This window comes from Calypte anna, chromosome 13 (genome assembly GCF_003957555.1).
Source record: "Calypte anna isolate BGI_N300 chromosome 13, bCalAnn1_v1.p, whole genome shotgun sequence".
Lineage (NCBI taxonomy): Eukaryota > Metazoa > Chordata > Aves > Apodiformes > Trochilidae > Calypte > Calypte anna.
Genome location: NC_044259.1, coordinates 1,409,848 through 1,426,045, shown reverse-complemented (window position 1 = coordinate 1,426,045; position 16,198 = coordinate 1,409,848). Strand labels below are relative to the sequence as shown.

The following is a 16,198-nucleotide window of genomic DNA, read 5'->3' as shown; positions in this document are numbered from 1 at the left end:
GCCGCCGGCGTTTCCCTGCGCTTCTCCCTCCGCCGAAACCGCTTCAGAGAGATTTTTTTTTTAATTAATTATTATTTTTCTCCGGGATCGGGAGAAAAAAAGCAGAGTGCTCTGGCTGAGCAGAGGGAACGGGGCAGGCTGCCGCCAGCAGCTTTGGCTCCTTCCCGAGGAAGGCAGGAGGCAGCCCGGGGGGGCTCGGAGGATGCTGGCGGCGGTCCCCGAGCGAGGGGATGCGGGGTTGCTAGGAGGCAGGTGAAGGTGAAAGAAGAAGAGAACGCTGCGGAGGAGAACCGCAGGCCCAGGTACCGCAGCGGGGACAAGGGGAGGGGCTGGGGGAGATGGACACCCTGGCAAGGAGAGCCGGCCCCTCAGCCTGCCTGGAGAGCTTGGGAAAGCCCAAAGGAACCGGGGAGGAGCTGGGGTTGCTGCGGGAGGAGGATGCGGGAGCTGCCGGGCTCGGCCCCCCGCCGCTCCCTGCCTGCCCTTGGCCGTGAGTAACCGGGGAGGATGAGGAGGGGGAGCAGGGAGGATGAGGAGAGGGAGCACCAGGGAGGATGCTCCTGCTGGCGGCCTGCTGGGTGCTGGGGGTGATGCCGGTGCCCTTGGGAAGCCGGTGCCCTCCGCAGCCTGCCGGGATGGTGCTGCCCTTGGGCTGCCTCCTGCCCGGCTGTCCTTGGGAGACGGGGCCGAACCGCCCCCAGCCCGCCCCCCCCGCCAGGATGGAGTTTGGGGGCGAGAGATGAGCCCACCATCCCGAGCTGGGAGCTGGCTGTAGCCCGAGTGGGTGGGAGGAGGAAAAGGAGGAGGAGGAGGAGGAGGAAAAGGAGAAGGAGGAGGATGGGCCGCGGGATCTCTGCTCCACCTTCCCCTTTTCTCCTAGATCCGCATGTCAGACCAGAGCAGCGGCGAGGATGGGGAGTCAGACCCCCAGCACAGCTTGTATATGGTCTTCCTCCTCGTCCTGGTCTTCTTCATTATGGGGCTGGTGGGTTTCCTCATCTGTCACGTCCTGAAGAAGAAGGGTTACCGGTGCCGGACCTTCCGGGACGAGCTCGACCCAGATACCAAAGATGTGCTGGCTGAGCTGCAGGCCAGTGAGTGCTGGGGTGCTGGTGTGGAGCAGGGCTCCTCAAACGTGCTCCTGGGAGGTGGAGGGGGTCACCCACCAGGTGGGAAAGAGGGATGGGGTGAGGAGGGCAGCGTGGGGCTCCCCAGGGAATGGGGAAGCCTCTGATCTGCTGGCTCCATGGGCTGGTGGTGCCAGGGAGGTGGGACCCAGCTCCTGGCCCTTCCCAAAGTGATGGTATCACCAAAAGATAATTCTGATCAACAGGCAGGACCTGCTGAATCCCCAAGTCCTGAATCACAACCCATGTTCTCCAGCCGGGGAAGTGTCCTCCAGCAGGGCACGAGCTGTCCCTCTTGCCCCTTTGGTGCAGGAAGGTCCTGAGTGGAGCCACCACGGTGTCCCTAAAGGTCATGTCTTCTTCTAGTCCCCGGTGGGCTCATGCAGCCCAGAGGAATGGGGGTGTTTCCTTGGGATCTCTGCCCTCCAGTGGATGGGGACCTTTAGGGGGGTCCCTGCCACCCAGCTCTCGGGCAGCAGGATTGGGAAATCAGTGCATGGGAGCAAACTGGGGCCCAGCCCAAGCAAGCTCTGTCATTTGGTGATTTCATGGGGCCCTGCTGAAATGGAGAAGACACCTTCCTCCAGCTGCTCTTCCAGGTGGAAACATCCAAATGGTGCTACCTGACTCCTCTGTGCCACCATCAGCACCTCCCATCGCCTCTTCTCATGCATGGAAGGGAAACGTGGGTTCCCTCAGGTTCCCCCAGGATGCAGCAGGAGCTTCCAGGAGCTTTGGATGTGCTCCTCTGGCTTCAGTGACTTGACCACACGTAACATGGAGGCAGTGCCCAAACCTTCCAGGATGGGCCTCCCCTGCTGGAGTTGCCACAGCCCAAGGGGAACATCCCTGGGGTCCTCCAGGGTCTCCTGCCCATGCTCTTTGAGGCTGTTGCCTGCCAGACCCCAACCCTGCCCTGCTCATGGGCAGAGGGAACGCTGTGGGGAGGGATGGAGGTCCCACCACCTCCTGCATCCACCAGTGGCCTAAAGCAGTGGAGATGGATGCAGGGGATGAACACCACCAGGCAGTGGACACCAAGCCAAGCTTCCCCAGCACCTTCTTTTAAGCTTCTAACAGTGTGCAGCTCCAGGGCTTTCTCCATGGTGGGTTCTCCATACTCACCAGGCCTCAGTGGGTTTATCTGCTGTGAACTCGTCCCATTTACCCTTGGAGGCTTTTAGCACCTGGGGGCTCCAGGGCTGGATGGTCCCCACGAGGAGCTTTGCCTTTCAACTTGTTCCAAACCTGCTTCCCACCTCTTCCCCTTGGTGCCCCCCCAGGTCTGAAGGAGCAACACAACCCCCCTGTCCCTGCCCCCCTTCCTGCTGGCTCAGGGGGGTTTCCAGGTCACCAGGTTTCCAATATGGTGTTCTCGGGGTGATGAGGGACATGAGGCTCCTCCAACCTCCCAGACAAGGTGGTTGCTCCTGGGGAGGGACCTGGTGAGCTGAGTGTCCCAATCCCAGCCCTCAGCACCACTTCTTCTCTTTGCAGGTGAAGAGGAGGAGCTGAACGAGGACACCGTGGAGAAGATTGTGAGATGTATCATCCAAAATGAAGGTGAGCATCTCCTAGAGCTGCCCAGGACACACACTGACCACTTGGGCTGACCCACTGCCTTTTCCCTCTCTTTCCAGCAAACGCAGAGGCCCTCAAGGAGATGCTGGGGGATGATGGGGACATCCCAGTGCCAGTGCCAGTGCCCAGGTGAGGAAAAGCCTCCCCAGTTTGTGACTCTTGCAGAGAAAGGGAGGAGCAGCATTTGGGTGTCTTCTTGCTCTGGGCACTTTGCAGCCAGCCCCTTTCCAGCTCCTTAGAAAGCCTCTTCCCAACCAGAACTCCTTCTCCCCTGAGGGTTGGGATGGGTGCTTGACCCCACCACCAGGGGATTCCTCTCCTCACAGGAGGTTCCCTTTGGGGCTGCTGCTTCTCAGGGCTCCCAGCCTTGGGAGGTCTCCTCCAGAAAACATCTCTCAAGTCCTTCTCTTCTTGCAGCCTCTGTCCTCACCGGAACAGCCAGGATGGGGGTCCCCCACATCACCACACGGTCCACCTGGGATCCACCCAGGCTCCCTGCATCCACTGCACCAAGAGGAAGAGGCACCCCCTGCATCGGCAAGGACGGTCCAAGGAAGGCAAGGGCAGGATGCACCCCGGAGAGACCACGGTCTTCTCAGTGGGCAGGTACCTCCATGAGCCTTGCCATGCTCTGATGGACCACGGAGAGCCTTCTCAGCTGCCCTCTTCCCCTCACCTTCCCCCTTGCTCCATGCTCTCCCTCTTACTCTTCCTCATTGAGAAGCCCCAGATGGGGGTCCTGAGGCCTCAGGTTGCCTCCTGTCCCTGGAAGTTCCTCTGTGGGATGTGGCAGCCCAGGATGCACCAGTGGCTTCTCTCCTCCTTCTCCGTGAAGGTGACTCAGGCTCGGGTTGTTCTGCTTGACTCAGTGCTGGCAGAGCCCCCAAACCCACGTCCTTCCAGAGCCTCCTGTCCCTGCTGCACAAGGAGGGATCTCTTGACCCTGCTTTTAAGGACCTCATTAGGAGGGGGAGGAGGTGAGAGCGGGTCCCAGGTGCAAGTCACTGGCCACCACCAGCAGAATGAAGGAGTGGCTGTGCCCCTCCAGCCTCCTCACCTCTAATTATGGCGTTAATTAGATGCCAGGGGAGGACCAGCAGAACAGGGGAGTGTTCCTGCCCACAGATGTCCTGCCAGACCCCACCTGTTCTCACCTCAAGGGACTTCCTGAGCTGCCTGTGGTTGGTGTAGTCACCAACCCCCAGTGGATCCCACAGCCTTGCCCAGGTTGCCTCATTCCCCAGCAGAAAGCCTCAGGGCTCAGCTCCCCATCACCTCAGTTGCCCAGGGCAACTGCTCATCCCTGGCTGGCCACCCCACTGAGACAGAAAGCTCTGCTGTGATCTCTATCCAGAGCTTAAGCCCTGATGAAGCTCCAGTCCTTGCATGGTGGTTTCAAGCCCAAGCAGGCACCAGGAGCTGGGGATTTTGCCACCATTAGAGCCAGGAGCCTCAGGAGGGAGGTGACTTTATTGGGGAGGACATGTCAGACCTCCCTGGGCTGAACTCCAGTTGAGGTCACACCTTCTGGAGCTTCTGGTGTCCCCTCTGCCCGTTGCTGTCCCCTGCCCTTGGTTCCAGGGGTGGTGTTTGGGAAGCCAGACCTCTGCACAGCTTCATGTTCACAGCTGAGCTCATTCCCTGCCTGGTGCCAGCTCCAATCCACTGCTCTGTGTCCTTCATCCATGTTCTTTGTCTCCTTCCACTTGTCTCTTAACTGCTGGAGAATGCCACCTCCTGGTCCCTCTTCAGGAACAGGATGTTCTTTGGTCTTCCCAAATCACAGTGCTTGTCCCAAATATCTGGATGGACCTGAAGGGTCACATCTGTTCTTGCTTGGCCTGACCCGAGCAGCCCCATGGGTGCTCTGTCTGCAGCTGGAGCTCTTCTTGACCCTTCCAGTCAGGAGGAGCAGTGACTAAGGGGTCTGCTCTGTCCCCAGCCTGGTGTCCTTCACCTCTGGCCTCTCAGCTGCCATGTTCTGATCTCCTGCACCTTTCTGCTCAGCTTCTCCCTTCGGAATGACCACACTGCCACGTGCTGGACCTCTGGGTCTTGTTCTTTCTAACTCAGCAGCTCTTGAACTTTGCTGCTGAAGTTCTGCTTTGCCCAGGTGCTGGCTGAGCCCCAGCAGAGCCAGGGCCCTCTGCAGCATCTCCAGCTCCAGGAGAGTGGAGGGAGAGGCAAGGGCTGCAGGAAGTCCCTGTGGTGGGATCAGCCTTCTTTTTGCTGTGGAAGAAGTTTCTCATCTGCTGGTCCAGCAGTGGCTTCCATGGCTTACAAAGAGTTGGAACCACAGAGCTGGTCACCACTGGTTGGGCCACTTTGTTATTTGGACTTTTTTTTAGGCCTCACCCACACGTTACCCCTGACAAATCCCAAAGTCGGGGTAGATCCCTAACTTCTCTCTTCTCCCTAGCTTCTGCAGCTCTTCTCCTGCCTCCCCTGGAATGCTCAGCTGGTGCCTGGTGGAATCTTGGGGAGCCACCTAAGGTACCATCCATCACTCCAGGGGATGGGGCACAATGTGTCCTTGGCAGATTTTAGGCAGAGGATCCCTCCTGCCTTTGATTCCTCCACCCAGGTACAGCTCACCCTGCTGAAACCTCATCCCTGGCCTCCACTCAGGGTGTGCTGGCTCCCAAAAACTCTTGTCCTGGTTCCCCTGATGGTTGGCAGACACTGACACAACATCCCAGCAGCTCTGTACCAAGCAACCCTTCCTCCCCAGCCTCAGCCACTTTGCCTTTCAGCTTCTGAACCAACTTCCCAATGTCCCCACAAGTCCCTCTTCAGCCTGGTGGCATCTCAGAGCATTTCCAGGAGCTGCAGTTGAGGACAGGGGCTCTGAGTCAACCTTCTCGTCCTTGTCTTTCTATTCCCTTTGCCAAACTGAAGGGGAAAACAGGGCTCAGTCCATGGGCCTGAAAGGTTGGGGGTCACCAAAGGTTGGGAGTCACCAAAGGGTAGAAGTCACCAAAGGTTGGAAGTCACCAAAGGGTGGGGGTCACCAAAGGTTGGAAGTCACCAAAGGTTGGAAGTCACCAAAGGTTGGGAGTCACCAAAGGTTGGAAGCCACCAAAGGTTGGAAGTCACCAAAGGTTGGAAGTCATCAAAGGTTGGGGGTCACCAAAGGTCACCACCCCTTGGTGCCAGGGCTGGGGGTGCAGGTGAGGGTGGCACACAAGCCAGGAGAGGACTTTGATCCATCTTGCTCCTGATTCCAGGTTTCGGGTCACACACATTGGGAAGAAACCCAGTTCCCAGGAGCAGCAGGAGGGGCCCCTGCCCGATGGCAGCCGGGAGCCCAGCCTGGAGGAGCTGAGCAGCGAGCGGCTCCAGCGGGACCGGGCACCCAACGGGACTCTCCCTGATGGCACTCTGCAGAATGGAGACATCCAGAAAGGTGCCCCCAGTGGAAAAAGCGAGCGGGAACCCAGCCACTCCACCCCTCCAGCCCCCAAGACCCCTAGCAGCTCCAGCAGAGGGGGCAGCAAAGGCTCCGGGCTGGCAGACTCGCTGCGAGCCGCTGGCACCGCTCCCGGGAGTGGGAGCCACCAGAGGAAGCTCCTGAGATCCCATCAAGTGTTGGGAGGGTCGAGTCCCAGCATCCCCGGAGAGCTGGGGAAGGAAGGAACCAGCATCTGCTTGGAGGACATCGGACTGGGCTCGGCAGATGAAGTTTCGGATATTCACGGGAGCCTGAGCCTGCACGAAAAGGTTGAGGAGTTGGGAAGAGATGATGGCAGCAGGAAACAGCCCGGAGCAGAGGACGTGGGGCAGAAGGTAGGATCCCAGCTCTTCTTTGTCCCCTTTGTGTGCTTGGTTCCTGGGGCTGGAGGACTCGTAGGGTTACAGCCCAGCACCCCAAGTGCTGCTGCTGAGAGGATGAAGCAGCCACAGCTCGGTGAGGAGAGGTGGGTCAGGGTGGGGGGGACAGGTGAGCAGGGTGGGTCCCTCTCTGTCCTGCCCATCCTGTTTCTTACCTGCTTGGATTGGATTTTCCCATCTGTTTTCTACCATCTGGGGTGTTGGGAGTCCCCGTGACAGCTCCCACCCTGGCAGGCACCCAGTTGACTGGCGTGGGAGATGCTGCAGCTCCTTGGAGAAGGGATGAGTTCTCCTTCTTGGCTGGGCTCTTTGGGGACACCCCCTGGGATCACTTTTGCTTGACCTGAGGGATTTCTGCTGCTGCACGTGGTTTGGTGTCTTGTCCAAAGGACAAGTCCACAAAGGAATTGTCACTTTCTTCTCTCTGCTGCTCGGCTCTTGCCTCAGCCCCTGCTCCAGCCTTGGGCTGCTCTTCAGCCTGCTCCAGAACATGGGCTCCCAGATGAATGCTTGATGGGACCTCACTGGGATGTTTGTCCCTGATCCCCAGCACCACTGGGATGCTCCTCAGGTCCCACCTGGGGCCACCAGGAGGGTTGCTGGCTGCCACTTACCCTTGTCCTGCAGGTGATGGGGCTTGGGCTGTTCCCTTCAGCCTGCTCCAGGACATGGAATCCCAGAATGGTTGATAGGACCTCACTGGGACTTTTGTCACTGATCCCCAGCACTGCTTGAATGCTCCTTAGTCCCATAGGTCCCCCCTGGGGCCACCAGGAGGGTTGCTGGCTGCTGCTCACCCTCATCCTGCAGGTGATGGGGCTTGGGCTGTTCCTTCAGCCTGCTCCAGGACAGGGCTCCCAGAGGAATGGTTGATGGGACCTCACTGGGATGTTTGTCCCTGACCCCCATCACCCCTGGGATGCTCCTTAGTCCCATGGATCCCCCCTGGGGCCACCAGGAGGGTTGCTGCTTGCCTGCAGGTGATGGGCCTTGGGCTGCACTCAGCTCCTGCAGGCTCCACGGGGTTGTGCCCACCTACCTGTGGGTCCCCTGGCCCCCCACCCCAGCACTGACACCCCCACCCCTCCCCCTGCAGGAGCCCAGCAGAGTGCTGCAGGACCCAGGAGCCACCGTGTGACGTGAGTCCATGTCCCAAGCCCCCTGGGGACCAGGGCTGGGCTGGGGCTGGGCAGTGTCCCCACTCTGGGGATGGGGAGAGGCTGAACCCCCTTCTTCTCCAGAAGGGTTCAGGTCCTCTTGCCTGCACTCCCAGCACAGCTAAGGGGAAGCCATGGGGCTAGTAGAACCCACTTGTGGCTAGTAGGGGTTGGGGGGGATGCTTGGAAGCCCCATCTTGCTTCTCTCTTCTTGCAGCTCCTCTCTGCTCCGGGTTGGAGTGTGGACTCGTAGGCGTGCGGCCCCCAGTTTCCTCCCCCCTACTCCCCCCAACTCCCAAACTGGGCTGGGGGCTCTGCTGTGGGGTGGCCACGGGGCAACCGGCCCCCAGGGCGAGCAGCTACGCGCTTGGCATGGCCGGAACGAGGCGCCAGACCTCATCCCATCAGCAATAGGCACCCGACCCCCACCCACTGCACCCCATCCCCGGAGACACCCCCACCCCAGCCCCAACACACACACACACACCCCAACACACACACACACACACACACACACACACACACACACCCCCTGCAGGGACCCTGGCAAGGGGCAGGACAGCACCCAACCCCCGCAGCCCCCCCACCCCGGCGCTGGGGGCAGGACCCACGGGACGGGGCTGGAAAGGGGGCAGGGATGGAGGCAGCAGCTTGAGACACCCCTGGGGTCGGGGGGGGAGCAGCACCCACTCCCCCCTAGCACCTTCACCCTAGAGCACAGCACCCCCTTACCCCCCCCCCCAACTCCATCCACCCCGGGCACCCCCCAGGGAGGGACCTGGTGGGTGCTGGTGGAGAGGAGACCCCCACCCAGCACAGGAGGGGCTGGAGCCCGGTGCGAGGGAGGGGGGGGGGAGTGGGGAGGGCCAGGATCGGGCCCCGGTTGTTGGGGAGCAGCGGGGGGGTGGGGGGTGTGTGTGCATCCCTGGTGCCCACAGCGAGCTTTTGGGGGGGTCCTGGCACTGTACATAGAGAAGCTCAAACCATTAAAGCTGCTGAACCCCTTGGCAGAGGCAACTCTGGATTTATTGGGGCACAGACCCCCCACCCGCCCCCCCCCCAACCTGCAGGGAGGTGCCTGGGGTGCAGGCTGAGCACCCCTTCACCCAGGGCTGCAGTGTGTGGGGGGGTCCAGGCAGAGCCTGGTGAGATGGGGCACTGAGCACCCATCCTGGGAGGTGCCAGGGTGCTCCCCAGGGATCCAGGATGGTTCCGTGAGCAGCACTGGGCAGGATGAGGCCCCCCCCCAGAGACCAGCTCGGGGAGGGGGGGGTTCACTTGGATGAAGCTTTCTGGGGAGCAGGGAGATCCAAGGGGGGACCCAAGGGGGGTCAGCTGAAGTGCAGGTCGGGGTCAGGCTCCGGGGTTCTGCTGGGGGGTGGTGGGGGGGCACGGAGCTGTGGGGAGAGAAATCCCCCCCTTAGACCCCTCCTCCAGGCACACGGGTGGCACCGTTTCGGGGTGGGGGACACAGGGAGAGGTTTGGGGGTCAAGCAGGGGGGGCTCACCGGGCGGAGGCGGGTGGCTGCCAGGTCCGGAGAGCTCTGCCCGCTGCCTGTCCCCTCCTGCCTGCAGCCTGGAAGGGTCCCAGAGCCTCAGCCCAGTTCCTCCACACCCCCCATTCCCCCAGTTTCCCCCCCAAGCCCCTTTTTCCCAGCACTCACCTCCCAGAGGTGTCTCAGGGTAGGGGCTGGGGGCCAGGCTGGCCCCGGGCGTGAGGCCCGGAGGGGAGAAGGGCGGTGGGGAAGGTGATGGCAGCTCCTGGGGACAGCCGAGCATGAGGAGGTGACAAGAGCAGGAAAAGGGGGTGTGGGGGGGGATTTCTTCCCCCCTCACCTAGGGGACAGGGCCACCCTCCTCCTGCCACTGCCACCAACCTGCCCGGCTGTCCCCTGAGCCCCCGTGAGCTCCTCCACCACCAAAGAGGGGAAGACACCGATGCGGCCATCGAAGTCCCCCGTCCAGAAGCCATCGTCCACCTCCCCGGGGGCACGGGGCAGCACCCTGATGATGGCCCCCTCGGGGAAACTCAGCTCCTCGGGGCTCTGCCCCTCGTAGTCGTACAGGGCTCGCACCAGCCAGGCTGAGGAGGGGAGGGGTGGGGGGCTCAGCACCCTCTGGGGACCCATCCCTTCTCCTCCCTGGAACGGGGGGGTTTGGGGAGGTGATGTCCCAGCACCCACCTCCAGGCTCCAGCACCAGCTCCGCAGCCATGATGCTGGAGAGCTGGCGGTGCAGGGTGGCGGGACCCGGGGGGCCAGCCCCCCCAGACCCCTGCTCGCCCCCCAGGGACAGCAGATACTTTTCGGGGACGTAGCCAACCTGGCCAGCTTTGTTCCGAGCCTGAAGGGGCAGAAAACAAGGGATTGTCCCAGCCTCCAGGGTGGGGAATGGCCCTGGGGACATCTGAGCCGCGTCCCCCACCGCTGCTTGGGGCTGAGGGGGGGGCGGGGGTCTCAGCCAGCTCCCACCTTCACCCACTCCTCCGCGTCCCCATCCTCGATGACCTCCAGCTCCTCGCCTTGGCTGATGGCCAGCTCGTCTGCTTGGCAGCCCTGCAGGGGACAGGGGACAAAGTGTCAGGGGGTGGTGGCCCCGGGGCAGGCAGGGTGGGGGGCAGGGTGGGTGTCAGGCAGCAGTGGCCATACCTGGTACCCGAAGATCACCCTGCAGGTGTAGGGGTAGGTGCGGGTGGCGGGGCCGGGCTCCTCCTCCTCTTCCTCCTCCTCGCTGTCCTCGTAGTCATCAAACTCGCCTGGATCCAGCCCCGTGGGTGCCTCCTCGCCCACCCTCACCACGGCCCCTCCCAGCCAAGCCTCCACGTCCAACCCCGCTGCCCGCAGCAGGGACAGCCTGGCCTCTGCCTTCACCCGGCTGACCTGGGGGAGCCACGGGGAGGGGACATCATCCAGACCTCAGGGGACACCTCTTGAGGGACACCCCATACCCCAGCAAGCCCATTGCTCCACGTCACTTGGTGCCCCCGCATCTCCAGCACCACATCGTGTCCCCCTCCCCGGGGAGGTGACAAACCTGGGGGTCACCCCAATCACACCCCCCCTCCAAGGGACCCACCTCAGCCTTCCGGATGTTTTCCTTCACCTCTTCCATCCCTCGCTCCAGCGTCGCCACCTCAGCCTCTGGGACCTGCTGCCTCCTGGCCTCCAGATGCTGCAGCACCTGGGGAGGGGGCACCCATAGGAACCATGGGGGGTGTGGAGGGGGGCAGGGAGCCCCCCGGGGCAGGGCAGCACCCACCTCCTCGCAGTGAGCCTTGTTCTTGCGGTCCCGGGCCAGGCGTGTAGCCCAGCGCCGTGCCTCCTTCTCCAGGCTGGCACCATCGTCCCCGGGGGACAGCAGGGACACCTGGGGGAGGAGAGGAGGGGCTGAGAAGGGGCTGGCTCTGCAGAGCACCCCCTCGCTATATGGCAGAGGATCGTGGAGTTGTGTTGGTTGGAGAAGAGCTCGAAGGTCACGAGGTCCAACCCTTCCCCCAGCTCTGCCAGGGCAACCACTGCCCCACGTCCCTCAGCTCCACATCTCCAGAGCTTGGAAACCCCTCCAGGGATGGGGAATCCCCCTGGGCCAGGCCCTGAGACCCTTTCCAGGAGAAACTGTTCCCCAGCTCCAACCTAAACCTCCCCTGGCACAACTTGAGTTGTGCCAAAAGTTCCTCTTGTCCCATCCCTTGTTCCTGGGGAGCAGAGCCCGACCCCCCCTGGCTCCAACCTCCTCTCAGGGGCTTGCAGAGAGCCACAAGGTCTCCCCTCAGCCTCCTCTGCTGCCCTCACAACTTCTCCAGACCTTCTCCTTGCTCTCCAGACCCTTCCCCAGCTCCATTCCCTTCTCTGGACACTCTCCAGCCCCTCAAGCTCCTTCTGCTCCTCAGGGGCCCAGAACTGAGCCCAGGGTTTCAGATGTGGCCTCACCACTGCCATGTTATTGCAGCTCTGCTGGCACAAGGTGGGAGCTTGTGGGATTTTCCCACCTTCTTTTCCCATCTGGTTCCAGGGGCTGGAGGCTGCACCCAAGCAGGGATGAGCTTTGTCCCCTGGGATGTTCAGCATCCCCTCCCTGCTCCTTCTTGCTCCCTTTCCTCCCCACCCTGGGATCTGCTGGGCTGTGTCTGAAGCTGTTGGACATTCCCCATCCCATCCAGGTCCCCACCCTGTGGAAGATGCACATCCCATCCCCATCCCACTCACCTTCTCCACTCCAGCGAGCTGGAAGGGCTGCTGGGGAGGCAGGGCGAAGGCAGGATGCTCCTGCAGGAAGAGCTGGAGGTCCTGCTCCCGGGAGACCTAACGAAAGGAGACACTGTGGGGCTGGGGAGGCTCTCTTGTCCCCTCTGTCCCCCCAGCTGCAGGGATGGGTGCTCTTACCCGCCCTGATGCCTCCTCAATGCCCTGGAACCATTCCTGGGTGGCCCTGCAGGTCTCCACCTCCGTCCGGCTGGCCGTGGACAAGTGCTCCCGCAGCCGCTCGTAGAGGTCCCCGTCCAGTGCCTGGGGGACAGCAGGTGGGACACCCCCTCCCCACCACCCAGCACTGCCCACATCCCCTCTGGGAACATCCCTGACACCCCCCGACCTGGGGGCAGCCCTGGGACCCTCCCCGCCGCACCCCCTCCCAACCAGCAGCGGGGAGATGCTCCTGGTGGCACCCCCGGGAGGGGACGTGGGGGGGCTGGGAGGGGACAGGGGGTGGCCGGGGGGACTCACCTGCATGGCAGCGGGCAGCTCCACCCTCTGGTAGTGCTCCAGGTGGGCAGTGGCAGAGACCAGGGCGAAGCCAAACTCGTTCTGCACCCCAGCCAGCTGCCGGGAGTGCTCGGCCAACCGCGCGAGAACTGCGGGGACACGGGGGGACCACGGGTGGTGACGTGGAGAGGGGACACCTCCCCTCCACCCAGCCACAGAGGGACCTCCAGGGTTTTGCTGACCTTGGCACTGAGCTTTTGCAAGCTGGCCTTGGTGTGGAAGATCCTCCGGTCGCTCTTGCGGAGCCTGGAGAGGTTTTGGGGGTGAGGTGGCAGCACCCACGGCCGTGTCCCCCCTCCCGCTGTCCCCTGTCCCCTCACCGAGCCTCCACATCGGCTGCTTTGTCCTTGGCCACCTCGCTGCTCCTCTGGAGGTGGGTGAACTGCTTCTTTGCCTTGTCCAGCTCCTTCATGGTCTCCAGCAGCTCTGCCTGGGCTTTCTGCAGCCTCTCAATGCCCTGTGGGGACCCATCAGGAGGGGTTTGGGTGCTGGGAAGGACTCCTGTCCCACCTCCTGGGTGCAGAGGACAATGTCCTCCTTCTGGTACCTTCTTGAGCATCCGTTCCTTGGAGATGCGGGTGGTCTTGGTGACCTCGGTGGCCAGAACACGCCAGCTCTCTGAGGCAGTGACACGGACCTGCCCGGCGTGTGCTGTCCCCTCGATGACACCCCTCCAGACAGAGGCCACACTCCTGTGGGCACGGGGAGGGGGTTACAACAGGGCAGGGGGCTCCCCTTGCCCACCCACCCCCCTCTGCTGGCTTTTGGGGACACCTAGCAGGACAGCCAGCACCCCCAGCCCCGGGTGTCCCCACCCACTCAAGTCCTACAACCCTGGGGATGTCCCAACCCGAGGACACCCCAATACTGGGTGGCATGGGAAGGTCATGGATGGGCACAGCCAACCCCCAACCCCTTGTCCCCTTCCTGATCCCTTTCCCCCCTCCCTGCCCCTTGTCCCCCTCCTTGCCCCTTGTCTCCATCTTCTCCCTTGTCCCCCTCCTTGCCCCTTGTCCACCTCCTTGCCCCTTGTCCCTCTCTTCTCCCTTGTCTCCAGCTCACCTGGAGTCTCCAGCCTCGCCACGGCCCCGCTGCCAGTCTCTCTTGACAAACTGGCTGGCCAACCTCTGCAGGGCCTGGGGACAGAGGTGGCATCACCCCAACCCCCAGCCCACCCTGGAGATCAGGGCTGGGCCCCCCACACCCCAGCTGCCCCCCCCATGGGTGTCCCCAGAGCAGAGGGGACACACAGTGACCTCAGTGTCAGCAGGGACCCCATCACCAGAGAAGCCACCACCATGAGAGGAACCCCCGTTGGTGGCTTTGGGGACAGAGGATGGGGACACCTCCTCCAGGAGGGAGGGACTGCAGAGGAGCCCCTGGCAAAACAAAGCCCAGCAGGACCCCAACCCTGGGGGGATGGTTCCCCCCCTTGCCCACCCAGCCCAGGGTGGCACCTGGGGGAGGGTGAGCTCTGCTGCAGGGTGTCCCCAAGGGCCGTGGTGGGGACATTTCCTGGAGCATGCTCAGCTTTGCTGTGCCAGCCAAGAGCAGAGCCCTGCCATGACCCAGCAGACAGCACAGCCGGGCTTTTCCTTCCCCCTCCTCCTCCCCCCTCAAGGTTTCCCCTCTGTGTCCCCAAAGCACCCGAGGTTTGGGCCACGATGTGCCCAAAGCTGCCCAGAAGGTGCCCTAAGGTGGTCCCTGTCCCCACTGCCCCGGGCAGGGACAACGTTGAGCAGCCAGGCCCTGATCTGCTCTGCTGATTCCCAAGATCATTAATTAATTCCTGAGATAATTAATTCCTAAGGCTGCCCCTCACCAGGCACTGCTCTGGGTCACCCCTCTGGGAAGGATGGGGGTTGGTCCCTAAAGTGGTGGCACCTCCTTACCTGCCCGTACTCCCTGTCGATGGCAGCCCTCTGCTTGCTGTAGGACCTGGGGGGACAGTGGGGGATGTGGGGCAGGGGGGGCATGGATGGGCCACCACCACCACTGCCACCATCACCCCATGGCCAGTGTCATCCCTGACACCACTCCAGTACCACCACTATCACCCCACTGCCACCACCACCCTTGCCACCATCACCCCACTGCCACCATCACCCCAGTGCCACCATCACCCCACTGCCACCATCACCCCACTGCCACCATCACCTCTCTGCCACCATCACCCCACTGCCACCACCACCTCTCTGCCACCATCACCCCAGTGCCACCATCACACCACTGACATCACACCACTGACACCATCACACCACTGCCACCACCACCTCTCTGCCACCATCACCCCAGTGCCACCATCACACCACTGACATCACACCACTGACACCATCACACCACTGCCACCCCCCCCGTACCACCATCACCACCATCACGGTGTCAGAGGTGCCACCATCCCCTCTGTGCCATCACACCGATGCCACCACCGCCCTCCCGTGCCCCGGGCTGTCCCCCTGGGGGTGACAGAGTCCCCATGTCCCCCGCTCCAGCAGCCTCAAGGTCAGCCCTGCCTGCCGGGTTGGTCCTTGTCCCATTGGTGACATGAGAGCTGAGGGGTCTCAGCCCGGGGAGGGGACACAGAGACCCCGTCTTTGGGGTGGGGACATTACCTGATGTCCTCCAGCAGCTCTGTGTCCCGCTGCTGCTTGCCCTGCAGGCCCGAGAGCTGCTCCAGGAGATGGACCCGCACCTCCTGGGTCAGCTTCACCTGCGGGACGGGACCGGCCCGCTCAGCCCCCACCGGGGACGTAATGGGTCGTGTTCCCCCTCCCCGGTACCGGCCCCGCTCCCCATTGCTCCCCCCCCAACCCAACCCCGGTGCCCCTGCCCTGCGCTCACCTTGCGCGGCGGCGGCTGCATCGCTGCGCTCCCCCCGGCACCGCTCCCGGTACCGGTTCCGCTGCCCAGCCACCCCCCCCACCCCCGTCCCCCCCAAACAACCCCGACAAAACGACACCGACCCCGCGTGTGCCGAGCCCGGAACTGCCGGTACCGACCCCGCCCCCGGTTAGCACCGCCCCCCCCCTCCTCCCGCACCGCCCCTCCCGCACCGCCCCTCCCGCAACCAGCGCAGCCCCGGAGGCCGGTGCGAACGTGCTGCCCCAGCGCGACACGGGGACATGGGGACAGGGGGACACGGGGACAGGGGGATACAGGGACACGGGAACGGGGGGACATAGGGACAGGGGGATACGGGGACACGGGATATAGGGACACAGGGATATAGGGACAAGGGGACATGGGGACAGGGGGACAGAAGGATGGGGACATGGGGACGTGAGGACAGGGGGATGGGGGGACACGGGGACAGAGGGACACAGGGACATAGGGACATGGGGACAGGGGGATACAGGGACATGGGGATATAGGGACAGGGGGATACAGGGACAAGGGGACATAAGGATGGGGGGGACAGAAACAGGAGCAGGGGGACATAGGGACATGGGCATGGGGACATAGAGACTGGGGGCCACGGGGATAGGGGGCAGGTGGACAGGGGACCATAGGGACATGGAGACATGAGGACATGGGGGCACGGGAACAGTGGGACAAGGGAGCAGGGGGGTACAGGGACGTGGGGGCTTGGGGACATAGGGGACAAGGGGGCACAGGGACAGGTGGGTAGGGGGACATAAGGGCATGGAGATGTGGGGACATAGGGGCAGTGGGACATAGGGGTATGGGTACATGGGGGCGTGGGGACATAGGGACATGGAGAGAGGGGGACATGGGGGCATGG

General features: G+C 62.9%; 2 protein-coding genes across 2 annotated transcripts; one reads left to right on the top strand and one right to left on the bottom strand.

Annotated features, from left to right (window-relative positions):
- Positions 1–886: 886 nt before the first annotated feature.
- On the top strand, positions 887–8,116 carry RELL2 (RELT like 2). The gene is made up of 7 exons (XM_030459344.1): positions 887–1,094; positions 2,625–2,690; positions 2,768–2,837; positions 3,126–3,314; positions 5,936–6,494; positions 7,636–7,678; positions 7,914–8,116. Exons 1-6 carry the CDS (start codon positions 887–889, stop codon positions 7,675–7,677), a joined length of 1,134 nt encoding a protein of 377 aa, XP_030315204.1. The 3' UTR covers position 7,678; positions 7,914–8,116.
- A 595-nt stretch (positions 8,117–8,711) lies between these two features.
- FCHSD1 (FCH and double SH3 domains 1) lies at positions 8,712–15,368 on the bottom strand. Its single transcript, XM_030459346.1, has 19 exons — positions 15,298–15,368; positions 15,069–15,166; positions 14,349–14,394; positions 13,519–13,592; positions 13,004–13,148; positions 12,777–12,913; positions 12,634–12,702; positions 12,418–12,541; positions 12,079–12,201; positions 11,902–11,997; positions 10,955–11,062; positions 10,772–10,876; positions 10,345–10,575; positions 10,168–10,251; positions 9,880–10,039; positions 9,574–9,779; positions 9,361–9,457; positions 9,205–9,272; positions 8,712–9,093 (listed from the first exon to the last, which is right to left on the bottom strand). Exons 1-19 carry the CDS (start codon positions 15,316–15,318, stop codon positions 9,028–9,030), a joined length of 2,058 nt encoding a protein of 685 aa, XP_030315206.1. The 5' UTR covers positions 15,319–15,368; the 3' UTR covers positions 8,712–9,027.
- Between the last annotated feature and the right edge of the window lie 830 nt (positions 15,369–16,198).

Excerpts from the sequence above, each read along its gene's own strand:
- FCHSD1 (XM_030459346.1), bottom strand. The coding sequence starts at position 15,318 with ATGCAGCCGCCGCCGCGCAAG. Across the intron at positions 15,167-15,297 it reads TGCAGCCGCCGCCGCGCAAG|GTGAAGCTGACCCAGGAGGT; the intron begins GTGAGCGCAGGG and ends CCCGTCCCGCAG. Across the intron at positions 13,593-14,348 it reads TCGACAGGGAGTACGGGCAG|GCCCTGCAGAGGTTGGCCAG; the intron begins GTAAGGAGGTGC and ends CTCTGTCCCCAG.
- RELL2 (XM_030459344.1), top strand. The coding sequence starts at position 887 with ATGTCAGACCAGAGCAGCGGCGAGGATGGGGAGTCAGACCCCCAGCAC. Across the intron at positions 2,838-3,125 it reads GTGCCAGTGCCAGTGCCCAG|CCTCTGTCCTCACCGGAACA; the intron begins GTGAGGAAAAGC and ends CTCTTCTTGCAG. Across the intron at positions 6,495-7,635 it reads CAGAGGACGTGGGGCAGAAG|GAGCCCAGCAGAGTGCTGCA; the intron begins GTAGGATCCCAG and ends CTCCCCCTGCAG.